This window comes from Tripterygium wilfordii, chromosome 4 (assembly GCF_013401445.1).
Source record: "Tripterygium wilfordii isolate XIE 37 chromosome 4, ASM1340144v1, whole genome shotgun sequence".
NCBI classification, from domain to species: Eukaryota; Viridiplantae; Streptophyta; class Magnoliopsida; order Celastrales; family Celastraceae; genus Tripterygium; species Tripterygium wilfordii.
Window position 1 is genome coordinate 4,803,733 of NC_052235.1, and position 12,205 is coordinate 4,815,937.

At 38.3% G+C, this 12,205-nt stretch overlaps 2 protein-coding genes across 2 annotated transcripts; one reads left to right on the top strand and one right to left on the bottom strand.

Annotated features, from left to right (window-relative positions):
- Positions 1-943: 943 nt before the first annotated feature.
- LOC119996264 (omega-6 fatty acid desaturase, endoplasmic reticulum isozyme 2-like) lies at positions 944-4,041 on the top strand. Its single transcript, XM_038842835.1, has 2 exons — positions 944-1,071; positions 2,618-4,041. Exon 2 carries the CDS (start codon positions 2,634-2,636, stop codon positions 3,783-3,785), a length of 1,152 nt encoding a protein of 383 aa, XP_038698763.1. The 5' UTR covers positions 944-1,071; positions 2,618-2,633; the 3' UTR covers positions 3,786-4,041.
- Positions 4,042-5,916: 1,875 nt separating this feature from the next.
- On the bottom strand, positions 5,917-11,794 carry LOC119996203 (putative E3 ubiquitin-protein ligase LIN). The gene is made up of 9 exons (XM_038842752.1): positions 11,484-11,794; positions 9,584-11,323; positions 8,696-8,983; positions 8,581-8,608; positions 7,847-8,495; positions 7,326-7,470; positions 6,894-7,157; positions 6,498-6,807; positions 5,917-6,209 (listed from the first exon to the last, which is right to left on the bottom strand). The coding sequence occupies exons 2-9, from the start codon at positions 11,306-11,308 to the stop codon at positions 6,082-6,084; spliced, it is 3,537 nt and encodes a 1,178-aa protein (XP_038698680.1). The 5' UTR covers positions 11,309-11,323; positions 11,484-11,794; the 3' UTR covers positions 5,917-6,081.
- Positions 11,795-12,205: the final 411 nt, after the last annotated feature.

The following is a 12,205-nucleotide window of genomic DNA, read 5'->3' on the forward strand; positions in this document are numbered from 1 at the left end:
TCATCGCCTACAATTCAGCACAGAATGCTTCAGGTGTAAACAAAGATCAACACCGTCCGTTTAATCAATTCAACGATAGTCGAAGTATGAAGCAATTGAGGCGGGACAGGGGGTTGCAATTATTCCAACAATTTCACATGATCTCCATCATCCAATGTAACACTGCATTGATTTGATAACACTACACCCAATGCATTCGATGGTGCAGATCATGTGAAATTATTGGAATCATTCAAACAAATCCTTTTCCAATTGAGACCTAACCTCCTTGGCTCAACATCCACTGAAAGTCAGAACTGGGCAATGTCCCAAAATGAATTGATATCGAAGCACTAACATTCGTGGATGAAAAATGAAATATGTCAATTATTGTATATAAAGGATGGTTTAGATTGAATAGTTTTAAGCCTTGGATATATGTTTGGTACGTGGTTCGATCTAGCAACGCATTCAATCTGTGGCACTGGTTCGGCTGGGTTTCCCCAGTGTCCTTTCGTTGTGCATAGACATTGATTATAAGCACATCTCTTACATCGACATCAATAGAATCTCCTTGCCTCATCCTCCTTGGAAAAATTTATTGTTTGTTTGATGAGGAAGAGACAGAAGAAAACTTGACCATTTTATGCATAGTCTCGAATCTTGTATGTGCTTCAATTTTGAAGAAGAAATCATTGTTGTGCTTGTAAGAAGAGAGAAGAGGAACTCAAGCGTCAAATTCCATCTTTTTCTTTTTTTTTGAGTTTTTTTACCCTTCACCGTTGGATGGAATGGACGGTTAAGATCAAGAACATTTCAAGTGATAGCTCCAATGTGTATTGCAGCTCCCCCATCCCTCTTTGAAGCGGACACGAAGTGGCACGTGTGAATGCATTGGGTCCATGTGGTATACCTTGGAAATCTTGTGGGACCCAACACAACTTCGAAACCAAACAGATTCCTTTAAATACAGACCTGATATGAAGGGGACCATTCAAACAAACCACACAGATAGACTGAGCGAGCGAGCGAGAGCCAGAGAGCGCTTAGCTGCAAGAAGTGCTTCTCCCGGAAATCGCTTCGTGTTACCAGGTACTTCTTCCAATGCTGCCGTCGTACATGCATAGATTGAAATTAAAATCTACATTTACGTCTTTGGAATGTCTGGTTGCATGTATTTTTGCTTTTGTTTCGATAGATCTGTGTTTTGATTCATTTGTTGTTGTTTTGGTGCAATGTGTATTGTTTTCTCTTTGTTTCAGGTTTCTGTTTGCCATCATCGATGATTGATTGTGTTGAGGATTGAGAAAGATGATAACATTGTGTTTCTTTTGATAATTTCATGGCTTGATTAGCTGGTTCTTTGTCTTCCTGTTTAGTGACTTGTCAAATTAGTATTTTTGTTTAGGCAAATTCGTCGACGGATTTCCCAAAAATGGCATTTTCTTTGACATAAAGAGATTGTTTATTGTTAAAGTTGTCTTTTCTGCCTAATATTGAAGAGAATATCTTTTATTCTCTTTGAAAAATTCCAAAATATGCTTAAATACCTTTTTTTTTTTAATCTAATTTTACTGTTTTAGGACTTTTAGCCGATTTGGAACAGAGTTCTGTTTGTTTTATCTTCTAATTTTATTCCTTGTATGTGGAAACAGGCTTTACTTTATGCATTCATTGCTTTAAAATAGTTTTCCTGATTTTGAAAAAAAAAATCAGGAAAGAAAATAAAATTTGTTTTGCCATTGATTTTTTTTCTTTGAGCAAGCTCTGCCATTGATTATGAATGTCAAGAACAAATTCTTCAATGCAATACATTGACAATTAATATAGATTCTGAAGGGAAAAAAATTCAAAAGCACATCATTTGATGACTAGTTGTAGATGGCACTTTCTAGATGAATTCTCTCTACGCACAAAACTCTCATTCACCTTTCACTTCGTTTCAACTCCTTAGATAGTACTGTTTAGGTTTAATTGATGGGGATTTGATTGCTTAATTGAATGATGGTTTTGGGTCACCACAAAAGATGGATCATAGTTAAATTTCATTTTCATTTGGTTCATTTTTTCCTCTGTATGTGGCTCTTCTGGCATTGTGTCAGTTTCTGACCAGAAACCATGAACTGACTAAACAGAATGAAGAACAGTTGGCATTCTGTAGGGAACAAAAGGCGCAGAGTTTCCAGGCTAGCGACCATAAGTACTAAATTTGGAACCATGCACTTACCATGTCTTTCACGCCCTTAAGAAAAGCCAAACCTAACCAAAACAAACCAACCAATCTGTCAATGGTCCCGCTATTATTATGAACCATCCATGTTTGGCGTACATTACTACTTTGTCTTCCATACTTGGTAGTCAATTTGCGAAATTGGTTTATTACTGCCATAAAATCCAAAAAGAAAGTTAATGCTGTGAAATGTTGTATTTGCTGTGCTGTTTATTGCCGTATTTTACTGGTTAACATTGGTTTACTGGACGGTAAAGGGAATTTGAATTTTCATTAGACATGACTATGTCCGGGCAATTAAATGGGAATTTGTGGAATTCATTAGAATTTTAGCATATCTCAATCCTGCGAAAGAGCATGTCATGTTTGTGTTTGAATTAATTCACTACAGAGTTTCATGGTTCACAGGTGGTGAAACAGATCAATGGGAGCAGGAGGCCGAATGTCTGCCCTGAATGGCAAGCATGATGAAATCGACAATCCCTTCCGACGAGTGCCATTCGAGAAACCTCAATTCACACTTAGCCAAATCAAGCAAGCAATCCCTCCGCATTGCTTCAAACGTTCGCTCCTTCGCTCATTCTCCTATGTCGTTCATGACCTCACCTTATCCTTCATTTTCTACTATATTGCCACCACTTATTTTCATCTCCTCCCTCCCCTGCTCACGTACATTGCCTGGCCAATTTACTGGATTTTCCAGGGCTGTATTCTCACCGGTGTTTGGGTCATTGCACATGAATGTGGTCACCATGCCTTCAGTGACTACCAGTGGCTTGATGACACTGTTGGCCTAATCCTCCACTCTGCTCTTTTAGTTCCATACTTCTCATGGAAAATCAGTCACCGCCGCCACCACTCCAACACTGGATCGATTGAGCGCGATGAAGTATTTGTCCCCAAAACCAAATCCTCAATCTCATGGTACTCAAAATATTTGAACAACCCGTTAGGGAGATTTCTCACCCTCTTAGTCACAGTCACTCTTGGATGGCCTTTGTATTTAGCCTTCAATGTTTCAGGCAGACCTTATGATCGTTTCGCTTGTCACTATGATCCTTATGGCCCTATTTACTCTCCTCGGGAAAAGCTTCAGATTTACATTTCTGATGCTGGAGTTCTCACCGCAACTTATGCGCTTTACAGAATTGCAGCTGCAAAAGGGATTGCTTGGCTTGTATGTGTTTACGGAGTGCCGTTGTTGATTGTGAATGGTTTCCTGGTAGTGATCACATATCTCCAACACACTCATCCAGCATTGCCTCATTATGACTCCTCTGAATGGGAATGGCTTAAGGGAGCATTGCTGACTATGGACAGAGATTATGGATTGTTGAACAAGGTGTTCCATAACATTACAGATACACATGTGACTCACCATCTCTTCTCTATGATGCCACACTATCATGCCATGGAGGCCACCAAAGCAATCAAACCACTACTGGGGGAGTACTACAGGCTTGATAGTACTCCATTTTACAAGGCATTGTGGAGGGAGGCAAAAGAGTGTCTTTATGTTGAACCAGATGAGGATTCTCCTTCCAAGGGTGTGTTCTGGTACCAGAACAAGTTTTGAGTCTTTGGTGCTGGCTGAGGTTGCTAAGAGGGTTTGCTTAAGCTGAAGTATGACCAAGAACAGTGTCTGTAGGGTATCTAATTAGAAAAACCAAGTTTCTGTGTCTCTCCTGAATAAATCTTGAAAACAATGGTCTGTTTGTGTTATTACTGTATGTATAATGGACCTCAGCAACTTATGTGTTGGTTTAATCAGACTTATACTCATTAAGCACCAGTATCTACCTATTTGGTAACTAATTTGAAAGAGTTGGTGAGATCTTGTGCCAGTATTTAAAATAGCACTGGATATATATACTCATGTATAACATACCAATTACCAAAATATGCATATTTTAATTTATTATTAAATATGGGGAAAAATAGTAAACTAATTAATTTTACACCTAGCATTTTTGCGCCATCCTCATTATGGCATTGCCTTACCTGATTTTGTTACCTAAAAAAGGAATGTATTTCAAACCAATATATATAATATGCACCAACATTTGAAGTAATAACCAGGTAGAATACTATATACTTTGCACCAATTTGATCAAACCAATTAATATTTATATACCCATTTGCTTTCACTACCAATATCTTCTCATCAATGGCAAATGAAAACAAAATTTTTGATGTTGACTATGTCATTGTTAGAACTCAAGCCCTAATGCTGTGCAAAGATCCTTACCAGTGCCCAAAATGTGACTATTTCAGTTGTTCATGGCGGTTGTATTCTGCTCACTTACGGACTGATCACATCACGAAGCGAAGAAAGGGAAGAGGAGCTGCTTTTAGAGGTGCTAATCTGCCCGGAAGACTCCCTACCGTGCAAGAAGAAGATGAGGACGAGGACGAGGACAAACAAGAATATGTTTTTGAAGAGGTTGAGAATGAGGATTTCTTTTTTTGTTGATTTAGAATTATGTTAATTTATTCAGATTTCAATTCACATGGTTATGGTGATGGGTGAGAAATGTATTTCTACTTTCTAGTCATGATATTCTCGAAAGAATAATATAACATCCTTTAATGTTAAGATTTTATACGAAATCGGATGCTCATAAACAAATCTATCTCACATAATCAACACGTTTTTCTAGACTTAAGAATCATTGACAACGATCCAAAAAGAACAGAACTGTGTATATAATATTGGTTTATAGTGTTTGACCTGAATTTTCTAACATATAAATTCTTAGATTTTGCAAATACGGATTTTTAGTTTTCATGAATGATGATATTTTCAATCATATTTCTTGTACATGAATTAATATGATGAATTGATTAATACGATTTTAAATAGTGATACATTAAATAAAACCTTAAAATTCTTGCGGCATGGGTCATGCCCAAGTAACAAGTAAATCAGTAAATCGTTAGATATTTGGCTATTTGCTTTTAACAGAGTGGGCCAGGCCAGAGCAATCATGCATAATCTACGCGGCCTTTCGACTGCTTCTTTGGTCGGTTCTGTTTTTGGCCCAATCTACAGCGCTGTTTTTGACCTATCGTTTTCTGCAGTTGTGGATTGGGCCCATAGAAATCGTAATGGGCTCGCCACTGTTTTGGGCCTTTTGTCGTATGCACCTAAATAAAAATGTCAGGCATTTGCGTTGTTTGAGGGCAAATGCAATGGTACAGTATTATTGGGTCAATAAAGATGTTGTCTTTTATTGATATGGGTGTATTGTAAAATGTGTTTTGCTTATGTGGCCATATTAGGATAAGTGTTTTGCTGATGTGGATGTATTGATATTTGATGTTTTGGTGTAGTTTTGTTGTAGATAATATGGAGAAATGGAATATTGTTGGCCTCCATGTTGGGTAGGAAGAGAAATTGTATAGAAATTTGTGTTTTGTTGATATGATTGTATTGAAAGATGTGTTTTGCTGATATGACTGTATTAGAATACGTGTTTGACTTGACTTTTTGTTTAATAAAGGTGTGACCGGGCCAATATTTTTGTTGGTCCAACAAATAACAAACCATTGCATTTGCCCTCACTGTGTAACTGTGTTGTGACCTTTTACTGGCAGTTACAATTTTATGTTTTTTTTTTTTTTTGGTGAAAATTACCTTCTTTTTTTTTTTTTGTCGGAATAAAGCTCTACACTTGGCATATTTCTTTGAGTCCAGGTATTGCAAATTTGCTATAAAGTTTTCACTAAGTGGAAGCCAATGGCCCAATGAGCCATCTCAATGTTATTCACTGCACACTTATTTACTCATATGAACTCACAAGAAAAATAATGGAAGCCACGAAATTGTGACATCATGGAGGTTAGTACTTTAGAATTATCACTGTTTCGAATCAGACTAGAGATCTCTGTTCCCCACAAATGATGGTATGTAACTGCTTTGCGGCCGATGAGACTTCCGCGACCATTCGTAGAGAACCAGCTATCTCTTCTGCAATTGTCATCAATAGGATCCTGCATTCTGCAGTAGAGAAGGTAATGTAGTACGTTAAAAACTCAGAGTTTTAGTTCTAACTGGTACTTAAATCCCCATGAACTTGAACTGGCATGCGCCAAGATGCTCAAGCTCCGTCTAGGTTTTCTACATACTCATGCAAGAGTCGGTAAATGCGTTGTAGCATATTGTCCATGGTCATAGACTCCAGGAAGCTATGGTCCAGCATATGTAGACACAACAATTACATATGCCGATGTGAATCGTAGCGATTTATTTAAAGTTGGGAATAAAAATGAAGCAAAATTTGCTTACCTTGAGTTTTGCTGAAATTGAGTAGAGAAAATGACGCGAGAACCTTGTGCTCATACAGCTGACCGTTTTGCAGTATCTCTTTCAGCCCAGACATGAGGGCTGAAAAGGCAGACAGAATGAACTTGGCATCAGAATGCGAAGAAAGTGCGCAGCTCATCCATGCCACTGTTGTTAGACAAACCCCCACCAATTCCAATTCCTCCGAATGTAAACAGTACGACATGGTTTCTAAGAATGGACCCTTGCCAGTCCCAAGCAGTGATATTGTTATGTCCCTCAACCACTCCGCCAAGATCTCCTCGTCATCTTCCTATATGAAATCAAAAGTCCAGATAAATACTTTCTTTGACTGAACAATTGAAAGCAAGCAATCGCATGTACAGGAATTAAACGTACCAACAGAAGAGTATCCTCCACGAATAAATCATCTCCTCGATGATTCTCTTTCCAATTCTCTTTACTCATACCATAAATCCCAGTTCTCTTGAGGATCCAAAGCTCTGTCAATAAAACCCCAGAAGAAGAAAATCGGCCCCCCAATATAAGGAGCGATCTACACAACTTTTCTCGGACCTTCTCATCAGTTAAGCTGTTAACCAGGGCCACCCTAATGGCATCAATGGCTCCCTCTCTATATACACTGTGCTTTCGAGGTTCACCCTGCAGTATGTATTTCTGTCAGATCACTCAAGAGTTATCACAGGGACATCGTGACTCCAGATGCAATGGAAGGTCCAAGAAAAATGATGTAAAGATATGGAAAAAAAAAAGGAATCAGAAAAGAAACTTTATCACCAAATGTATAACCCTTGACTCTATTAACCATACCAGAAGATCTATGTGCAGCAGAAGTACAGCAACCAAGGGTCTTTGCTCAGGCTTAAATCTCTGGAGACACTCAAGCAGAACATGCATGGTATTGATTAACTCTTCACTTTTCAAGCTGCTTAGATATAATTTAACATCTTTCCTCCTGTAATGACAAGAGCAATAACTTCAGACTCAAGCAGAGAAAAAATCAGACTAAAATCGATGTCCCGGTAAAATTAGCCTACCTAGTACTTATTCTCGCATTTTTCAGATACATCAGACAACTTATGGTTTTCAAACTAGAGCACTTGCTTCAACAAAAAAAATGTCATACAAGGAATGAACGTTCATTTGAAAGTTACAAAGACTATGACGTAAAAACAACCAAAGCAAAAATTAAGAAATGACTCTTTCCAGGCTCATCGGTAACTTTTCACAGCCCATTTCTTGAGCTAAACTTTCCATTAGCTTGGGTATAGTGCTAGAGCAACCAAAACTTCTCCCACAATATTCTTATACCAAAAATAGATAATACAAACCTGCTGAAGCAAATGAGTTCAGTCAGAAGCAGCACTGCATTTGTTCTTGTCTTCTCCTGCTGGCAATGAAGTAACTCAAGGAGACATTGTTTGTTGATTTCCTCAGCTATCAGGTTTCTGCAACTTGCATCTGCTTCAATACAATGAGACAATAGTGCCGCCACGCATGTTTTCTCTTCTAATTTTCCACATTCAAACCTGCAAATAAGAAATTGCAAGCCTCCAAGAGAAATAAGCTGTCTGGCATTGGTTACCCCTTCCTTTCTGCCAAAAGCAGTTAGAAGTGGCTCTAATATGAATATAGCTGTTTCATCCTTAGGTGTTGAATGCTGTTCCCTGGAATCCCTCACTATTTGAGAGGCCAGAGTCAACAAAAGACTAGACTGCTCTGACTTCCAATTATCAACCACTCGCTTCAGAATAAAGTTGATAAGTGGTACACTTTGACACTCCAAAGTTTTTCCAGTAATCGGACATGTTCTGTTTCCCTGATCAAACCTTTCCCTGATGGCTGCTTTCTCAAATGTTTGACCAGTCTCAAGGGTCACTGGGTCTTGAAACAACTGACCCGTCAATGGACAAATGAAGTCCTGGGGAATGTTCAAGAAAAAGGGTCCTTCATCGAAGTAATCGTAACTTCCTTGTAATTCTGCACTGGGATGATGAAAATATCAACAACGAACCCAAATATTCAGAATAAAGGAATATTAACGCACAGAATATATGCTACTCACCTTCAAAGGAAGGCCTGGTTTTGGTCAGCTGCACTTAAGACACAATAATAAAAGGATTGGATTAGAGAGATATAGCTAAACATACAATTAATGAAAATGGTGAAAACATCATTACCTGTGTTGAAGAATCGAGAACTTGTGCCGAATGGGAAGCTGATGGAACAGAAACAGCAAGATCATGAGAATCCTGGGTTTCTTGTAGGTCAAAAACAGATTTTGCTAGCTTCTTCAGGGTAACTTCATTTACTTCCTGATGTGGATGTGCATGTAACAACTCAGAATCTCCTTCAGTTTCCAGTGATATATTAGGGTCTTTGGCATCATCACTGAGACCATTTTCTGGTCGAACACTCACTTCATACGATCTCCCTTCTTCATCATATGTCAATAAGAGCACATCATGCTACAAAATGCACCAACTTTTGTCAACAGTAACTCAAATGATTAATACAAACAAAGCATAATGCCTCAAGAAATTTTGTACTTTTTGAGCACATGATGGGAAAAAATTTGTTCACAATATTCCACAATAATAGGGAAAAAGGAAACAACACCTGGTGCACAGGGCCACAGGGGTACCCCAACGGTCCCAATGTAATAAATAAAGAGAGAAAATAAAAGAAAAATAGAAGAGAAACTCTAATAACAAGCCTACTTGAGATGTAAACCTTACGTAAGGGCAAAGCCTCGAGGAAAACTGCCTGCATCTGTTGAAAGATTTTTCTCACTTTAAGCCTTTTAACAACATTTAAGAATATTCAGAAAACTTTCAGAGTGCATTTGTAGCATTGCCTAAATGCATTAAAACGGCTACCAATTCAGTAACTAGAGTATTGGCATACAGGAATACTCAAACATGCAAATCACAAAGCAAAATGCATGTAATGAAAGCTAAAATCACCAGAAAATGCCACTCAATTGTATATGCCAGTGAAAGAATCAGTTCAAACACGCATAGAACAGTGGCACAAATAATAAATAAGAAAATTGGAATGTCACTTACAGGAAAGGTTGCTTTATCTTGTGCACTGCTACAAGAACCTTCTTCAATCTTTTGATCCATGACTGTGACAGACGAGTATGCTAATGCTTGTTTAACTTCAACAACAGAATCATCAGAACTTTTTCCACAATTATCATAGTAATCTTCCCTGCCCTCATCTTCAGCCTCATCAGTGTCAGGTTTCCTCAGGCGGGAAAATACAGCATCATATAGTTTTTTACTCACCATTGGCTGTGGTGAGAAAGGACCAGTTGGACTAGCTATCTCCAAAGAGTTATCCGGTGAATCCCTCGGCTGAAATCCCTCAATTGACAATGAAGGGATGAGGATAGAAGGAACTGAAGGTACCTCAACCCCCTCAGTGAGCCAATCCTTGTAATAAACGGCATATTGATAAGTACCAGAATCCATAATTTCATTAAAAAATTTCTCAAGAAGTTTCAGTTTTTGGGACTTGCTCGGTGAATTTGCTAAAGATTCAGCTTCCTGATTATACCAAGTATCCAAATGTGAAAGATGTGGGAAGAACAGATAGTCCCATAGCTCAGGCAACAAAATTGTCCGTGCCCGGAAAGGTGAATCACAGAACACTTGCAAAAGATGCTTTGCTGAAGCTCTGTCCTTCTTCTGCAGCTTATATATAACACTAAGATAGAGATGAGCACAAGATGACAGGCTGGAATTCGGAACCCCAGAAGTAACCCCATCTTTCAAATCATTTGAATTCAAACCTGTAATCACGGTAAGCTGCAGTAAAGCTTTTTTCAGATCTTTATGACTTCCAGACCCCTCAGCAGCTCTTTCGATTGTTTCAACTGCTTGTTCAAGGTTGGTTATGACCTTGCTCTCAGTATTATGGTTTTCTTCTGAGGCAACAAATTTAAGGGGAGAGAAACAATTGTGGTGAAGTGTGGTGCGGAAGCCCTCATCTTTTAAAAAATGTTTCATATGACCACTTAGGATGGAGATCATGGCTTGAATTGCAGCATCATCAAGGGCAGGCTCAGAAGCTGGCATTAGAAGATTACCACTCTTACGACCCTGATTATCTTTGATGCTTTTCCTATTTTGTGATTGCCTAACAGAACTGTCATAAGAATTATCAGGCTGTTTCATGCTTTTCCTATAGTTAACACTAGAACTTATATGTAGGTTCTTATTCGAATTGCTGCCAAGTCTCCTCTCTACCAGTAATTCCATCCCTGACCTCTCTTTGTACTTCTCCTTCCCTCTGGAATTTTTTTCACTCTCATCTGAGTTATATATTTGATTGGAATACATGTGCTTTGGCCTTCCATTTTCTACCACACCAATCTCAATGATCTCATTTCCTTGAATATCTTCCAACGAATTGATATCCAGTCTTTCGCCTTCTAGCGCATTGTTCGAATCTCTTCTTTGAAATGTATCCCTATTTTCTCTCTTTGGTCTTTCATCTAACTTATTTCTCCTGACAAAGTCATCCCTCGGTCTCCTACCTGCAACAGTTTCACTTCCTGGAGATATACCTCTTGAAATGTATTGATCTATACTAGATTTAGACCTGTCTATCCTAATTCTGGATCTGATCCTACTACCTGATGGAGAATCTTTCTTGTGTTGATCACGATATGGGTACAGAGGCATACTTACAGTCTGTGATCGGGAAGTGGATAACCGTGAAGCCCCCAATCTTTTCCCTTTAAACCCTTCCTCCGCAAGTAGCTCCTCCAAAGATGCTGCCATTTTCCAATACTAGAACTGTGCACCAGATAGAATGCCATAGATGGTAAGAAAAACAAAATTATAAGAAACATAACACAGCCACAGGTAAAAGTAAGATGAAATGCACACAATTAAAATCAAAAGAAAACATCACATACCATGCTTCACAATCCAAAAGCTTTAAAAACACCCATACCTTCAGTATTGCAGATGAATTTCTTTAACCAAACGCATACTCCAAGACCCAATTCCTCAAAATCATCGACAAATATTTTGTCTTTGGACAATAAATACTGGGGAAACAATAAAGCCCATTTAAGTTCAAGAATGTTGATAGAGAAAAATGAGGAGGAAATTGAAGATGCTGGTATATGACAGGCCATTAGAGCCATTGCTGTCTATAAAGGACTGCAGAGGGGTTAAAAAAACAAAGAGAAGGAGCGAATGAGCGACAAAAGGAGGAAGTACAATAGGCAGCAACACAAGAAGAAAATAAATACAGACAAACATAAGATGACAAAATGAGAAGGCTAGTAGTGACTGGAACATTGAAGGGTTACATGTATGTGGGCATATACTCTCATGTCTTCTCATGTCCGACCCTTTCAAAAATTAATTAATTTGTAGAGGTTTCTTGTCAATACATCTCTCTGCGTCTGCATTAAATAATCTAAGTTTTATTTTTTGTTCTGTTTGTTATTAGTTTTCTGTTGATCAAGCTTAGAATTGGTCATTTCATTCTCAGTTCCTATTGTTGATGGTGTTATTCTACGAATCAATTCTGATTCTTGATTTGTTCCTGTGTTCAATTGACTCAATATCTAAATACAAATCCATTCCATGAGGACAATTCCTTGCTAAAAATTGTAGAGTTCCTCCTCTCTAGTCTCTATATAGTTGGCCCATAGAGTACCCAAA

Bases quoted from the DNA above. Each gene is read 5' to 3' on its own strand.
- LOC119996264 (XM_038842835.1), top strand. From the start codon at position 2,634: ATGGGAGCAGGAGGCCGAATGTCTGCCCTGAATGGCAAGCATGATGAA.
- LOC119996203 (XM_038842752.1), bottom strand. From the start codon at position 11,308: ATGGCAGCATCTTTGGAGGAGCTACTTGCGGAGGAAGGGTTTAAAGGG. The intron at 8,609-8,695 runs GTAATGATGTTT...TCTTAAGTGCAG, and splicing joins TTCTCGATTCTTCAACACAG to CTGACCAAAACCAGGCCTTC. The intron at 6,808-6,893 runs GTACGTTTAATT...GATTTCATATAG, and splicing joins TGGAGGATACTCTTCTGTTG to GAAGATGACGAGGAGATCTT.